Genomic DNA, 16,876 nt, shown 5'->3' on the forward strand with positions numbered 1-16,876 from the left:
CCCTTCCCTGTTTAATCACACATTTCAGACCCAGAATGCACTAGGTCTGAACAGAAAAGCACCATGTAGTCCAGAAATATCTCTTGACTGACAATTACATTATTGTCTCACTGTGACCACTACTTCTTCCAAAATCTAATAGGTTCTTTTTCAGATTAATTATTGGTTATTGCACGTTTAATTGTTATCGTAAAACTTTTAAATACTATGCATATTGCACGTTTTGCGTGTTATATTTAAGTGTGTAATTTAAGTGTGCAATTCATATTGTAATTTAACGGGTAAACAGGAAAAAATACATACATGTCAAATACCCAGCAAGCAATTTTGCGGCTAATAGACGTCTAGTAGCCGTCTAAACACCCCCCTGACGTCTAGGCTAAAACAAGGCTAATTTTGGGCTGTCAGTGAAAATCTAGTAGACGTCTATCATAGCCTAAGAATAGACTAGTCATCAAATAGACGGCTACTAAACGTCTACATATATACGTCTAATAGACGGTGAATGTGGGTCTAGGCTAATAAAAGGCTAATTTTGGGCTGTCAGTGAAAATCTAGTAGACGTCTATCATAGCCTAAGAATAGACTAGTCATCAAATAGACGGCTACTAAACGTCTACATATATACGTCTAATAGACGGTGAATGTGGGTCTAGGCTAATAAAAGGCTAATTTTGGGCTGTCAGTGAAAATCTAGTAGACGTCTATCATAGCCCAAGAATAGACTAGCCGTTAAATAGACGGCTATTAAATGACTACACGTGTGTGTCTAATAAACAACAAAAGAATGGCTAAAGAATTATTTTTAATCCATTAAAAAAGGTTCTCATAAACATGTAATCATGCAATTTATTACAAGAAATATTGTTAATACAATAGAAATTCAGATAAGACAAAATGAAAAACTACTTTTAACAAAAAGAATAAAAACAGTAACAAAATAAAAGCATAAATAACAAAATAAAATTTTAAAAATGAAATAACATCTAAACATTAACAAACTTATCTTCAGTTCACTTCAACTTATTAATTGTACTAATTTCTATACCCCCCCCCCCCCCCCCCGGTGCCTGTTTGAAATGCCCCCATTGCATCCTTCACTTCCAGTTCTGTTGCTGCTGGGAAGTTGTTCAACACAGCATCTGCCAAATATGAAAAGAATGCATGAGACAAGTATTTTTGCTTTATATTAAATGTGATAGTCATTCTCTTTGGAAAAAGTCATATATAAATATTGACAGGTCAACAACAGTAATCATATCGTTCTCATTACTACAAACACAAGTGCATGTTTCTCTGCGTGTGTTTAATGACATTCTGGAACTAGCAAAAGAGGCTTAAAGGCAGGGTATCTGATTTTGATCCAGAAACATTTTAGTTATGCTGGTTGAAAGTCTCCTCAAGTCTTGATAGCAATCACTAGGTTAAGTTGTCTGAATGTGTATTTTTATATATTTGTGTCATCTGTAAAAGGCGTAAGACCAAAAAACGTTCAACAAATCATTGAACCCCGATCGAATGCAATATTTGGACATGGGCCAGTTACCGGTTTAAAGGTATACCGAGATTTTCAGAGTCAAGGTTTTAAAAACCACAAAAAATTTCTGTGATACCGTTTTCAATGTATGAACTGTGTTTACACATAGTGAATTAAATCATGTAATTGAATTCATGTTTACATTTACCACTTCACACCATGTTCACGCTCTGTAAAAATAGGGAGAATCAAATAAACTTTCCTGCTGAATTGACACAGGAGCTACAAAACGAAAAACATTTTGAAACAACAACAAAACAAAAACATCTGGATGAGCAAAGAGCAAAAACCCAAATTAACATTGGTAACTTCACTGCTTTTCCGCAAGATGGAAACAGCTACAGGTCTGAAAGGGTCGTTGCAGTGTTTCTTTTGGAAAGGTAGGTATGCAGTGTGATTCTATTTTGATGGATTCAGATTGTATTTTAATGAAACGTGTTGCTTATGTAGTTTGTGTTCCTTTACGAATTAGTGTAATGATATTTATCTTTTCAAATTTCTAAACGTGCTGCATTTAATTCGGATTAAAAACAGTTGTTTATGTTGGTTATTTTGGTAATGTTATTCACTTTGTCAGTCTTACTGGTTAATGAGATAGGAGTGTGCTTCTGGTTGGTGCGTGTAGGCTAAAGTTAGTATTTTTCAAAATCAAATACCCTGCCCTTTAAAGGAATAGTCTACCCTTTTGCCATATTAAACTATGTTATTACCTCAACTTAGAAAAATTAATACATATCTATCTTTTTTCAATGCGTGCACGGTATAGCGCGTCGTGAATGTGTTAGCATTTAGCCTAGACCCATTCATTCCTATGGTACCAAACAGGGAAGCCACCAAACACTTCCGTGTTTTCCCTATTTAAAGATTGTTACATGAGGAGTTATACCAGTAAGTATGGTGCCACAAAATAAAACTTTTTTTTGGTACCATAGGAATGAATGGGGCCAGGCCAAACGCCAACACACCAACAACACACTGTGCAGTGCACGCATTGAAAAAAGATAGGTATGTATTAATTCGTCTAGGTTGAGGTAATAACATAGCTTAATATGGCAAAAGGGTAGACTATTCCTTTAAGATGCCAAGCACAAAATACTCACAACACAATCTTATGGACATAAAACATCTAAACAATATTGTATGGGTGAGTTAACTGTTGTATCGGCAAAGAGTAATTTAATCTGGGGCTTTTAATATTTAGAAAATATTAAGGCAGTACCGGACTGTCGTCAATTACACCTCACATAGCCTAATGTCATATTAAATGTATTATTTTGTGAAACACCATTCAGCCTAAAACTACATACAAACACACTTACCTTTAATAACTGAGAACTGATGTTTTTTCAAATGCTTGCTTCTGCAGTGGACTACCACCATTCATGTTGAACTTTGAAATTAATGAATTTTATGGAACTCTAAAATACAAAAGATAATGTCGTTAACATTTGCAGACTGACATATATTTTTGATTTTTTGTGACCACATGAAAGACTGCGTTGACACCACAATGTCTTATTAATATTGCATGTTTATAGAATTTACCTGTCCAGCATTCTTCCGGCACGGTCTCTCAAGTTTTTCCATCCAGTTTCACACAGCTTTGACGCCTGAATAGCACATGCATATGTCAGTAATTGTACAGTATTGTATGCTTCAGTGTACAAGTGTTTACCAACCTTTAAGGCTAATGCCCACTGACCTGCAAGTTTTCCCTCACTAACACAATAAAACTCTTTTTTCCAACAAACTGAAGGCCTGTAAGTTAAATCCATATGGAAAAATAGCTTTCCCCCACAATCTATCTCTGTATGCATAATTGTAAAGCATAACTGCCTACATTACTTTAAGCAACACAGTGATAACTTAGCTAAGTTACTCCTGTTACTAAAAAGCAGCCTACAAATCACTCATGTTAATCTTCAGTGTAACGTTACATAGACTCATTTACCTCCACTATTTTATTACATTGCAGGTTGTACTGTTTAGGTTTTATAAAACATGGGTTACTTACTTTAACGTAAAGTTACCCGCAAGAATGTCGCGATTCCAACAACAAATAAAGTAAATACATTTTAAACACATGTAAAATAAAATAATAAAAAACACTTACAAGACCAAACGAGTGTGGAAGATTGCTTTCCTCCTGGCTGCTCGCTAGTCGGTGTTGTTGATTTTCAAACACCGGAAATCTTTCTCGCGAGATTTGGCCTCGTGTTTGTGTACTGCAGCTGCCATCTAGCGGTTCGGAGTTGTAACTGGATTTTGTATATCAATAATGAATGTTATGCGTGACAGCAGATATTCAGATAAGATAAATAAAACCAAACATCTTGAATTCACTGGTGTCTTTGCATGCCTGATGAAATATCATACATCTTGCAAGTTATTTTGGCAAAAACAACATTTTATTAAATTCAAGGTTATTCTGGGCTAAACATGGTTTGTTCGTAGTCGGTCTATTTATGAGCTAAATAGTGGCTATGTGCGACGGTGCATAAAACACTTTAAAGAAATTAAACAAACATTGTAATCGCTGTTAACTTTGCTTACACAATGAAATACCATACATCTCACAAGTTATTTGGCAAAAACCACGTGTAATTAAATGAATGGTTATTTCTGGGCTAAACGTGGGTTATTCGTAGTCGGTCTATTTGTAAGCTAAATAGTGGCTAAGTACAGACGGTGCATATAACACCTTAAAGAAATGAAACAAAATACCTTAATCGCTTTGAACTTTGTTTACATGATTAAATATCATACATCTCACAAATCATTTTGGAAAAACAACATGTAATTAAATTCATGGTTATTTCTGGGCTAAACCTGGTTTATTCGTAGTCGGTCTATTTATGAGCTAAATTGTGACTACGTACAGCCGATGCATAAAACACTTTATAGAAATGAAACGAAATACCTTGTAATCGCTGTTAACTTTGCTTACATGATGAAATAGCATACATCTCACAAATTATTTTGTCAAAAACCACATGTAACCAAATTAAAGTTTATTTGGGCTAGATATGGGCTAGGCACAGCCCGGCTATATCGGGTCTATACTGAAACGAGACGTTGAAATGACGGCTATTGCTTGCTGGGTAGCATCCTAATTAAAATACAGCTTCACAAAATTACACATTAACTGAATTTAGCAGACGCTTCATCCTAATTTTGTCTAACTGACGTATCTAAACACACAACTACAATACCATTGTGAACAATTATTGAATAACCTTGAATAACTGTCACACCTAAAGCGCGCGCTTCTTTTGTTCAGGTATTTAGGTTAGACGACGCCCGTGATTCAGTCGCAGTCTTTATCACTGACTGCTCGAGCACAGACGCGCGCGCTCCCGTCTACACGCGCTCATTCTGGACTGCGAGCAGAAATAACGGATATCACAACAGAGAGCAGGTAATAAAACTGAATCTTTATTTTACACTGAAATTACGCTTTGGATATTTCTGACTATTCTTTAGACTATAAATATTTTAGTTTGTTAGGTTTTTTAAGATCAGTACCATGTTTGTGTATCATTAAGTGTGTTTTATTGTTTTATTATGTCAACTTAATAGTAAATATCCGCAGCAATCGTTGATGTAGCTATGAAAATTCGGATATATTAAATCATTGGCACATTACAGTTCCTAAATAGTTTTGTGATTTTTAAATAGTCTATAGCCTACATACGGAAAATTACGTTTTTTAGGTTTCCTCGTTGAATTAAACATGTCACTGTTTATATAGACTAATGGGAGGTTGGAGTGAAGCTTTGATATTTTTAGGCTCGAGATCAACAGCACTGGCGCGCTCACAGCATGGGATCGTGAAAATGAATGAAGATAACACTAACATAGATCAGATGAATATTCATTAGTGAGATGCACCACAAACGAGTTCCTTCAGTTACTTATTATTGTTGTTCTGCAAAGTAACAGTTTTTTTCTTATAAATTGTATTATTGGTCATCATTAGCTATATCCAAAAGTGAGTCTATTGCCTTTGTTTACAGTCTCGGGCTGAATTAAAGATCTACATTGATATATAATAATATATAAGCTAGTATACAACATTTCATCAACTGCTTACAGTAAATATAAATTGTTTAAAATTCTCAGGCTTTATCTAAAACATCCATAAGCTCATGCTTGAATCCATCATCACCATGTTGGCCATATTATATATCTGATTTGAACATTGGGGTGGTTAAAGTGTCAACTGTACATGTATTTATTAATCACTGTTTAAATATTGGGGGGTAATTCTTCTAATTGCTGCTTTTGACTATTTGGGGTGTAGGTTACCCCATCCCCCTCTGTAACTGTGCCTTGCTTCTGAATCTCATGCACTGTATATGTTCATGCGGCAGTAGGGGGATGTTGGATTTATCACAAGTCTGTCAGTGCATGAGCTAAGTTCACTTGTTTAATTAGTCACACTCATCCGCTTCAGTGTGCGTAATCCATTTTCTAAGGATAAAAATCCCTTGGTTCGGATGACTTCATGCTCATCTCTAAGATGCTCTCAAAAATTACAGTTAGAGTAAATGTGCTTACATGTCTGTGTCAAAATTACAATAAATCAGATGGGGAATTTTTTTTTCAAATTCCCCGGATATCACTGCTTATGCAGAAAATCTGTATTGGCAAGCACAGACAGAATAGACAGTGTGGTCCAGTGGTGTCAAGATCAAAGACTCTGGTGCTAATGCATGTTTGCAAGTTTTGCAATGAGAAGCAACATGATCAAATGGTATAGCTGCTTTGCCTTTTAAACATTATTTTTTCACTATTTTCTCACTTTAAGTGAAATATTTAAGGTGATAAAACTTACACCTAAAACATTTAAGCTTTTATAAATTAAATATTTTAAGGTGAGAAATTGTAAGTTAAAAAAAAAACTTTTTTGTTGTTACCAATTGAAGTAATTTTTTAAGTTATTTCAACGTTCACTTTTTACTGTGTAGCAGGGGCGTAGCTAGAATTTTATTTTTGGGGGGTCCCATCCTAAAATGAGGGGGCAACTCTCTCTATATATATAGCTTGCACCTATAAATAAAACAGCTTAACACCTGTACACATTTAAAAAAAATTCTTCACCGTTTCAGCAGAACATGAAATAGACTCAGATGATATGGATGGCACATTTTCTTCTTCTCGCTCATCTTTCTGTGCTTTTTTGAAAAAGCGAAATATTGTACTTTGCGTGCCAGCTGCCATTGTATTAATGAACCAAATATTAATGAACTCTCATGCAAAGATGACAGCATAAGTTACGCACAACAACACGTGACATGAGCTAATTCAATCAAGTTTAAAAACAGCTGTCAATCAGACTAAGAAATCAACGTTTCTTATTTTATTTTATTTATTTTAGTTTAAGCAACTGGAAATCTGAGGTGGCGGACATGTAAATGAGGGGGCCAAGGCCCACCCAGGCCCCCTCGTGGCTACACCCCTGCTGTGTAGATGAACATTTCTGCCCATTTATTTCTCTTAAAGATAGTAACACAAATCATGTTTTTGTGCTTTGGTGCATTGGTTTTAGGACAGTGTTTCCCAATCCTGGTCCTCGGGCACCCCCTCCAAGAAAGTTTTAGATGTCTCCTTATTTAAAACACCTGATTTGACTCATCAGCCTCCTTCCAAAATGGTAAACATGTGTCCCTAACAAGCTGATGAGTTAAATCAGGTGTGTTAAATAAGGAGACATCTAAAACTTTCTGGGAGGGGGTGCCCGGTGACCAGGGTTGGGAAACACTGTTTTAGGAGACTATCACTTTTCAATTTCTTTCTGTGGCAAAGCATTTTTATATAAATTAAAATTATTTTTAAAAATGTCATATAATCAATCCTAAATAAGTAAAAAATAATGTGGTTAAGGGGATAGTTCACCCAAAAATAAAAATTGTCTTATCATTTACTCACTCTTATGTTGTTACTAACCTGTAAACATTTATTTGTTCTGATGAAGGAAGATATTTTGAGGAATGTTTATAACCAAACAGTTCATAAGCCCCATTCACTTCTATAGTATTATTTTTTCCTACTATGGAAGTGAATGGTGCTCATTAACGGTTTGGTTACAAACATTCCTCAAATATCTTCCTTTGTGTTTATCAAAACAAAGAAATTTATACAGGTTTTTAACAACATGAGAGTGAGAAAATGATGACAGAACTTTCATTTTTGGGTGTACTATCCCTTTAAGAACAGTTGTGTTATTAATAATGTATAACATATTGTTTACTTTTTTCATCTAGAATGGCTACTGCTTTATGTTTTGGCGTATTTTTCTTCCTTAACTTGGTGATGATGACATCAAGCACTGAGACAGGCCAGAATGCAGCCATGAAAATGTTCAGTGAAAATGTCATTATCCCACCGGAGTCATCCATACATCATCATAGTCATCACTGGAGACACAGAGATAGCAGAGAGGGGATGATAGCAGGTCGGCTTACAGAGAGACCCCACTTTGTGTCCCACACCCAAAATGAACATCCAGAGCTGAAGAGCCTCAGTCCTGTTCGCTTAGAGATGGAGCCGGAAAATAAAAGATGGGTAATGACTGCAAGGACCTTCCTGGGGTTGAAGTCCTCAATTCCAGAGCAAATGAATATATCCCCTGGTGCTGAGATTTCAGAGAAGGTAACGAGACATCGCACTGGTGGCAGGGTGTTTGGTATGGATCGCCATAATAAAGGTAAAACAAACTTCACGATTTTAAGAAGAAATATTCGCTTATATCTGTCTTACCAGTTCAATGCTTGACTTTTTCTTATATAGAAACAAGGAGGACGGTTAAGAAACTGAGGTTTTCTTTTAAAGAAAGGCTACATGAATCTGTGACCACTACTGCCTCATTCAGGTCCTTATCACTGGAAACTGCAGCATTTGAGGGGGAACCCTCCACACGACCAACTCCCACTAGTAAACCACAGGTGACCAACTAACTTTTTGGCCTTTACAATCGTTTCAATTAAAAATATCTGCATCCCTTTTTGCAGTGGGAGCTAAATTCCAAATGAATATTAAATAGATGTTTTTTTATAGGTCAGGGGTGTGGATGTGACACCCACTTTAAACTTGGCATTGTTTGACTGGACTGATTATGAAGATATGAGGCCTCCAGACAAACATCTATCTTTCAATAAGAGAAGTATGACCAATATTTCACATACCGGTACAAAAACAAAAATATGGGTTTTTCTGTATTTTGCTTGTTTTTAATATTTTATTTCTGTCGTGTTCTTTGTTTTGTTTCTAGTTTTAAAATGTTGACCTCATATTTGTTAATGTCCTGCCAAAAATGCTACATTGGCTTTACAGATTAATGGATTGCTTTACATTTTGGACCACATGATATCTTTGCATTGACAGGCAAATTCCTACACAGTTTTCCTAGATCTCATTAGCCCTTTCATGGAAAATGTCAAATGCCCATGTGATAATATACTGTTGCGTCTGCAGGTGTCATATGTACTGTATATAAACAGCATTATAGTGGTTGCTTAAAATTATTGTACTAATAACTCTTAACCATCATTTCATGTCTGTCCAGCTAAGTGGAATCCAGACTTTGATGTACAAATCCAGACTCCGATGCCTCCTAAGAGCACCAGCAGTGAAAATGCAACACTTACATCAAATGGGAACTGTAAACATCACCTAAATTGCCTGCCAGGTCACTTGATATTCTCCTTAATGCAATAAGCACTGTAGCTGACTAAGACGTTTGTCAAGTCAAATACATGATTTCAGTTTTTAATGTCTCAGGTTCCTGCTGCAATCTCAGAAATCACGTGTGTGTGATTCACAACCGCGGTCTCAACAACAAATGCTTTGACAGCTGCATGTGTGAGGAAGGTGAGCAAGAACCTTTACCTCTGAGGATTTTACAGTTTGCTGCACTTATCACTCTTTATTTTTAAAAATTGTTCCTTACTTCTATACAGGGCTTCGGTGCCTTGCTAAATTACAGAGACATTACCGCATCACTCGCAAAAAGGGACAGTGTGTTGATCCAGAGGGGATCAACATAAACCATGGCATGTTCATCTTTGTTTAGATTAAGGAGGATAAAGCTTTCTAAGTGCATGTGATTGAATTTTCCATTTCCAAATTGTATATATTTGTGTTTTTGTTTTTTTTATTTTAGTAAAAACATTAACATTATTATTTTGGGAATAAAAAATGGTGCATATTTGTTGAAGTAAACATGAAAATTCAAAATAAAGAATTAAGTTACAGTATTATTTTGATATTTGTGAAATAAAGATTACAATAATGTGTTTACCAAATGTCAAAGTTTTGCATTTAGACATAATTATAGTCAGTCAACATTTGATTTGCCACAAATATTTTTGTTCACAACAATAGTTATGTTCCCGGTCGAGTGTTAAAGGCACCTTTTTTTGTTGTTGCAAAATTCACTTTTAAAAAGTGTTTGAACATAATGTGTGTTGGCAGTGTGTAAACACAATAACCCTACAATGAAAAATATCCACCTGCTCCTTGTTTTTTAATTCCCATTCAACCAATACAGTCCAAAGCAGACATGCCGTTTTGATTCTCTTATCAATGTGAGGTCACATTGATAAAGTCCCACTTACAGTCCTGCTCACTTACAGTCCTGTAGTACCATAGTTTACACCCTCAGCGAGTTGTACTCTGTCCACTAGATACTATTGTCTTGGAGTGTATTAACTCTTTCCCCGCCAGCATTTTTTTTTAAGTTGCCAGCCAGCGCCAGCATTTTTTTAGGACTTTCACAGAAGTTTAATGCCTTCCAGAAAATGTTCTTCTTTAAATATATAAACATACAATATATCAAATAAAAAAAAAAATGTATCCTACATTTATTTGTTCTCTTTTATCACCTCTCAAATATGGGTAGGTTTCTTCAAAAATACTAAATTTATTGAAAGGATATTTGATAGAGATCAGATTCAGAGCGATAATCAAAACATACACAGAGTTTGAACTGTTTGCCCTAAGGGAATACTTCCGGATTTTATAAGTTGGGTAAGCGTGCCACATGATGGATAATAGCGGTAATTTATGGATTGCCGGATAAACTCGTCATTAGGATTGAGCGTTTTCTCTTAATTGACGAGTTAACTTGTTAATGACGGGGAAAGAGTTAATCAGATCTATTTTAACGGAAAGCGCTCAGTGTCTGTTTGTAAGGAAGTGAGGAGCTGTAGCTCATTGACATTTAAAGGTACAGGTATTAAAACGTGTTTTTGCTCCGACCCAAATAGGGGTGTTATTATAATAAATTGGGTATTTTTAGCTGAAACTTTACAGACACATTCTGGGCACAACTGAGACTTATATTACATTTTGTAGAAAGGCCATAATAGGTGCCCTTTAAACATGAGTTGAGTTGATGATATTTGTGTTGACTTGTTGTTATTACATTGGTAAAGAACTATGGGAATAGACTTGAATAAAGCATTATTCAAACATTATTAAACTGCTAAATCTTCTTTTTGGCTTAAATCTAAATTACCAGCAGTATTCTGCTAAGCTAAAATAATGCTTCTTATCATGCCCATTCAGAGCTGTGGGTTGGGGAAAAAACTGTGTCTTTGCATTTTATTTAGCTCTTTGACACAGTCAATATGTTATGTGGAATTCTGAATACCTTCTGTCAGAATATCTAAATATCACATATTAATTACTGCTGTGAATCTTAAAGGGATAGTTCACCCAATTCTGTCATCATTCACAGAGAAAGATATTTTGAAGATTTTTTTTTAAATCTGAACGTTTTGAGCATCATTGACTTCCATAGTAGAAAAAAACATTTTTATACACATTTGGGAGTGAGTAAATAATGAAAGTCTTTTTCATTTTTGATATGAATTATCCCTTTAATTACATTGCGTACTTTCAGTGTTTTAAATATCATCAAAGTGCTTTGTGTCATACAAATAATAAAAAATGAAAGTGTCATTAATAATAAAATACTAAGACAATCAGATTTAGCTTCTAGTTCTATGCAGTTCCACATTCACAAACAAATTCACATAACAGTGGATCTCAACTTTTTGACTTTAATGCCCCCTATCGACCACAACATTTATAAGCCCCGCCTGCTCACAATATCAAGGCTACTAATAAAATATTAAAAAGTTTGGCATATTTTATATAAAAATAATAACTAAACACTAAGAAATATCTCGTGATCTTATTTTAATGCTTGTTTTGTCTTATTTTAAATAATTAAATAAGTAATCTTGAGGCTTGGAAGTTTTTTTCCCTTGGAAGTTTAATGAGGTCCCCTAGAGAAATTGCGCTATGACAGGAAGTGTCATCTTGATTATCATAACCTGTGAAGCCCACAAGGAAGTTAATAAAATGCTTAAAAAGCATTATTCATTACCTTAAAAAATTTATTAAAGTTCTAACAAATAAATCCATGCAGTTGGCTCTGTGCTTATGACGCTTATTGGTATGCGTGATCCGAATCATCGCGAGATTTGCCGGCGAGAACTTGCTGTTTTCAACATGGCTGGCAGCAAGTTGGTGCTAGAAGGGAGGATAAGTATTATAAGCTTTATTTCGGGGCTGGGCGTCATCATAATACCGTTACTCGTAAAATTCGGCTCTCACATTGACTGGATATTTGATTACCTGACGGATGTAAACGGGAAAATAGCCATAGCGCTGTATATCACAGTAATCAATGGCTTCCTGCTAATCATATACAAGGGACCTTTATACAAGGTAAGACAGTCTGTAACACATGTATTATACTTACTACGACAACAAATTTGTATATGCCACGTGACTGAATCGCCTTTGGTTGTGTTAAAACAATAAATGCTAAATTTAGATGTCTTGGGTGCAACTGTAATCCTATTACATTACCAGTCTAATGGGATCTCCAGTCATATTATGAATAGCTCACCAAGAGGACGGCTTACAGTTTAGCTGGGTTTGCATTATCATGGATTGGTTTACATCACATGCATATTTGCTCTTTTTTTCCCCCTGTTTAGGTGGCTGTTAGGGCCTGTTTTCTTGGATTTGCTTTTGGCTGTGGCCTCATTTTAAGTTTGGCAGAAACAACATGGACACACTTTGGCTGGTAATGAAACTTTGAGCAAAATGTGTATAAGCCCATTTGGAGTTTGTTTATACATGCAGAAATATAAACAAAAGTATAATAGCATGAGAAATTAAAATGAAGACATGTGCCATGCAAGTTTTTCCTGGAGCTCAGTTCGTAGCGCAATGCAAAGGTCATGGGTTTGGTCCCAGGAACACACAAACTGATAAAAAAGTTGCATAGGATAAAAGTGTCTGCAAGTCTGTAAATGTAAATGAAAATTGGGACAGCACAATATATTGAAATGATTGGAATATTGGAAATATGCATACATTAATAAATTAAAGGTGCAGTGTGTAAATTTTAGTGGCATCTAGTGGTGAGGTTGCAAATTGCAACCAACAGCTCAGTTCACAGCTCACCCCTTGCTGTTGAAACGCATAGAGAAGCTTTGGTAGCCAACACAGGACAAACATGTCATTGTTGGAGACAACATAATAAAAAAGTTAGCCCGTTAAAGAGCTTCTGAAGAAACATGGCGGCACAAAATGGCGTCTTCTATGTAAGGGGACCCTCTGTGTATGTAGATCAAACGTCTCATTGTAAGGTAATAAAAACATAACGGTTCTTAATGACAGGTCTTTATACCCCCCTGATAATATAGTTCTGTATATTATTTTGCATTTCTGTCAAGAGATCCTTCTAAAAATTACACACTGCACCTTTAAGTTACATGTCTGTAAATCAAATGAACCACTGACTCTTGTTTCATTCTACTAGGTATATGTGCTCGCTGTCATTTTTTCACTACTCTGAGTACTTGGTTACGGCCATGATCAACCCACGCAGTCTCTCCCTGGACTCTTTCCTGCTCAACCATAGCGTTGAGTATACAGCAGCAGCCATTTTCTCCTGGGTGGAGTTCACTGTGGAAAAGCTCATGGTGCCAGGTGCGTTCAGATACACTTAAAATGAATCTGTAATATGTTTTCAGTGTTAATTGAATGGTATTGTTTGACAGAGATGAAGCAGATAAACTGGCTCTGTGTGGTGGGACTGCTGATGGTGCTTTGTGGGGACAGCCTACGCAAGGCGGCCATGTTGACAGCAGGCTCGAACTTCAACCACATAGTGCAGAACGAGAAGGCCCAGAGTCACGTACTGGTCACCAGTGGAGTTTACGCTTTCTTTAGGCATCCTTCGTACGTGGGCTGGTTCTACTGGAGCATTGGCACTCAGGTAGGATAAACACCATTAGGTTTGATAACATGTCATTTAATTGGAAAAAATCATAGCCAAATAAAAGATTTTAGCTTGACGTGTTTTCTTTATAAAAACTTAAAAAGGCCTTGAGAGAAAGTCCATATAAGATTCCTATAAATCTGAGAGACTGTATTATATAGAGCATTTATATGTAGATACCAAAAGAAAGGTTTATTCAGAAGAGTCTAAAAGACTATTGCAAAATATTTAAAACTTGAGTTGCATGCACAAAAAGTCCTCTTTTTTTGAACTGTCAACGCAAGCATGTAAGTCAACAGTTTCTATTAACAGATTTATGCAACTTTGCAAAAACACAAATGAGACTTTTAATGCATCTTTAAATGTTACTTAGATCTCTGCTTTTGTCTTGTGATTTCATTGCATGACCTTAAACATACACCTTTGATTTTTTGTGTCCCAGATAATGTTGTGCAACCCAATATGTATATTGGGATATACAGTCGCCAGCTGGCGGTTCTTTCGAGAGCGTATTGAGGAAGAGGAGATCTTTCTCATCCATTTCTTTGGAGAGGACTACGTTGAATACAAGAAAAAGGTCTTCACCGGCTTGCCCTTCATCTCAGGGATCAGGATGAATTCTTAAGCCTGTGCTGCATTTAAGGGAGGAAAAAGCCTGACGGCGCACACCTGGACATCTCTGACTGGCACTCCAAGTGAGCTAGTTGCCTGGTGGCATCATGGCGCCCCCAACGGGGGGCAGCACAGACAAATGAGGTGGCAGCACAGTAAAACTGATCCGTGCTGAGACACACTGATCTGGTCTGTGCAGGGTGGACCTTCCACCCAAAACACTATCAGAGATGCACACGCGCACCACATTTTTCAACATCATCTGTCTTTTCTGCTACACTCCATAGTATTTCCCTTCCTATATGTGTAACTGTCTTGTCATGTATCCTCATATTTACAGCCGTTATCATTGGCATAATTCATAAATTCATATGCATTTTGCACATAAAGTAATTTCATACGGTGGCCCTTAGGTTTTATTCCAAGTTTTTCAGTAGATTTTTAAATGTGTGACTTTTTTATTGAGAGAGGCGTTCAATTGGACCTGCTTTATATACTGAATTGGCTCTTATGTACAGATGAGTTTATAATGTGTCAGAAACCGTTAAAAGTGTTTGCCCATAACTTTAATGCTGCCAGTCATTATACAAAAATTTTAAATGCTGATTTCTGACAATCTCAATATTTGTGATTTGTTAATGCTCTTGGATAGTTGTAAATATTATGATTAGAGAAATAAACTTATCTGATAAATTACAAGTTTAGTTACTCTGTTTGAACTCGAGTGCGAAAGGCATGAATGTATGAGGAGCTCAGATGCAAAAGCCACCAAACACAATCGTCAAAAATGAGATACTGATATTGACTGAATGCTCTCGGCACGTTTTATACGTTCATCAAATACCTTCTCTCTAAATCTGATTAAATCCAATTCAGAAAAAACGCTTTGTTGGCAGAATCCGTTTAACGCAACATTGATTTTTCAGCAAAGTCCTCTAAGTGCATGGGGAAAAAATTGGATGAAAGACGGCGAAACAGTTTTTAACAGTTAAATAAGGTTTGCCGAATATATTAGGATATTGGGTCTCATTCACTAGGCATGCGCATTTAAAAATCATAATTCATCAAAAACTTTCATACTAAAATTTATTTTAAATGTATACAAAAACTTAATAGCAACTCAGACCACACGTGTGCAATAATCATGAACAAGGAAAAAATATATAACGCAGATATATATTATAGGGTTCTTTTTCCTTGTTCATGATTGCTGCGCACATGTGGTCTAAAGGAGGTCGCACACAGGACGCGCAGCTCAGCGCCACGCCGTTCTAAAAAACTCGAAAACATTGCTTTCTATGAGTATACGCACACCGGGGCCGACAGGTGCCGCCTGTCCGCGCGCCCAGCTACGACTGAGGAAGTTGCTCAAATCCCTGTCGCACCACTTACATAGTTTAACAATAAATAACAACATATTTGTCCCAAATCATTAACGATTAATATTGGCTGCTAACGTATATTTTGCATTTTGAAGTAGATGCTATCTGACGAAGCTCGTGCTATTTAAAGCAACACCAAAGAGTTTTTTTTACCTTAAAATAACGCTTCCAAAACAGTTTCAGTCGTTCATCCACTCTAAACAGGGTGAACAGCACTTTCACATTCGCTTTGCAGCCCTCTATCGGCCAAAACCACACTAAAGAAGTTTCCAACCGTCGGGTAGCGGTCCTGTAGTCCGAGTGAATACTACAAAAACTTGCTTTACGGCAGATCTACAATCCAATCAGAGCCAGCTATGCCTCAGTATTTATGACAGTGGGTAATGGACAATTACGCTCTAACCTGTAGGGGGAGCAAAGAGCCAAAACTCTTTGGTGTTGCTTTAATGTGCACTTCCGGTTTACGATACCTCCGAGTTGTCCTAGACGCGACGCGGCTGGTGTGCGACCCCCTTTAATTGTTTTTACATTTTTGCAGGCATTTAAAAGACATTTTAGTATGAAAGTTTTTGTTGAATCATGATTTGTAAGTTAAAACGTCCGTATTTTACGAACAAATGTGTGCGTACTCATGCTTAGTGAATGAGACGCATTGACAGAATTTATGAGCTATTACCTTTATTCAGAAAGGACAGTAAAGAGTCACTGGATACTTTTGCATGTACTTTTCAGTGAAAAGCAGTCAAATTTGTTAAACACCAATAAAATGAATGCATTTTGTGAAGGCATTTCAATTGCTGACTAATAACCTTTTCATTGCCATTAAAGTGAAAATGAAACTCAAAATAAGAGCCTGATAATATAAATGCTCGTTTACAAGAATACATTTCAGAGGCACTTAGAGGGTTTTGCATCGGAGTTCTTCATATATATTTTTATTTTCACCACAGCCCTGCAATTTTTCTTAATCATGAAGCAAACAACACCACGTATGTCATGGCCTTCAGAATTTCAAAGGTCTTCCAGTTCTATGTGTTG

At 36.2% G+C, this 16,876-nt stretch overlaps 2 protein-coding genes and 1 long non-coding RNA gene across 3 annotated transcripts; 2 read left to right on the plus strand and 1 right to left on the minus strand.

Moving 5' to 3' along the window:
* Positions 1-788: 788 nt before the first annotated feature.
* Positions 789-4,639, minus strand: LOC129437167 (uncharacterized). Its single transcript, XR_012372900.1, has 4 exons — positions 3,651-4,639; positions 3,083-3,147; positions 2,857-2,955; positions 789-1,142 (listed from the first exon to the last, which is right to left on the minus strand). It is a non-coding gene; the product is annotated as an uncharacterized lncRNA (long non-coding RNA).
* Positions 4,640-4,801: 162 nt separating this feature from the next.
* draxinb (dorsal inhibitory axon guidance protein b) lies at positions 4,802-10,210 on the plus strand. The gene is made up of 7 exons (XM_055188702.2): positions 4,802-4,955; positions 7,804-8,246; positions 8,330-8,484; positions 8,597-8,702; positions 9,105-9,227; positions 9,320-9,409; positions 9,499-10,210. Exons 2-7 carry the CDS (start codon positions 7,805-7,807, stop codon positions 9,609-9,611), a joined length of 1,029 nt encoding a protein of 342 aa, XP_055044677.2. The 5' UTR covers positions 4,802-4,955; position 7,804; the 3' UTR covers positions 9,612-10,210.
* A 1,799-nt stretch (positions 10,211-12,009) lies between these two features.
* On the plus strand, positions 12,010-15,155 carry icmt (isoprenylcysteine carboxyl methyltransferase). Its single transcript, XM_055188723.2, has 5 exons — positions 12,010-12,277; positions 12,553-12,641; positions 13,383-13,552; positions 13,624-13,841; positions 14,287-15,155. The coding sequence occupies exons 1-5, from the start codon at positions 12,059-12,061 to the stop codon at positions 14,467-14,469; spliced, it is 879 nt and encodes a 292-aa protein (XP_055044698.1). The 5' UTR covers positions 12,010-12,058; the 3' UTR covers positions 14,470-15,155.
* Positions 15,156-16,876: the final 1,721 nt, after the last annotated feature.

The sequence above is a fragment of the Misgurnus anguillicaudatus genome, chromosome 13 (assembly GCF_027580225.2).
Source record: "Misgurnus anguillicaudatus chromosome 13, ASM2758022v2, whole genome shotgun sequence".
NCBI classification, from domain to species: domain Eukaryota; kingdom Metazoa; phylum Chordata; class Actinopteri; order Cypriniformes; family Cobitidae; genus Misgurnus; species Misgurnus anguillicaudatus.

Bases quoted from the DNA above. Each gene is read 5' to 3' on its own strand.
- icmt (XM_055188723.2), top strand. From the start codon at position 12,059: ATGGCTGGCAGCAAGTTGGTGCTAGAAGGGAGGATAAGTATTATAAGC. The intron at 12,278-12,552 runs GTAAGACAGTCT...CCCCCTGTTTAG, and splicing joins ACAAGGGACCTTTATACAAG to GTGGCTGTTAGGGCCTGTTT. The intron at 12,642-13,382 runs GTAATGAAACTT...TCATTCTACTAG, and splicing joins ACATGGACACACTTTGGCTG to GTATATGTGCTCGCTGTCAT.
- draxinb (XM_055188702.2), top strand. From the start codon at position 7,805: ATGGCTACTGCTTTATGTTTTGGCGTATTTTTCTTCCTTAACTTGGTG. The intron at 8,703-9,104 runs GTATGACCAATA...ATGTCTGTCCAG, and splicing joins TCTATCTTTCAATAAGAGAA to CTAAGTGGAATCCAGACTTT. The intron at 9,228-9,319 runs GTCACTTGATAT...TTAATGTCTCAG, and splicing joins TCACCTAAATTGCCTGCCAG to GTTCCTGCTGCAATCTCAGA.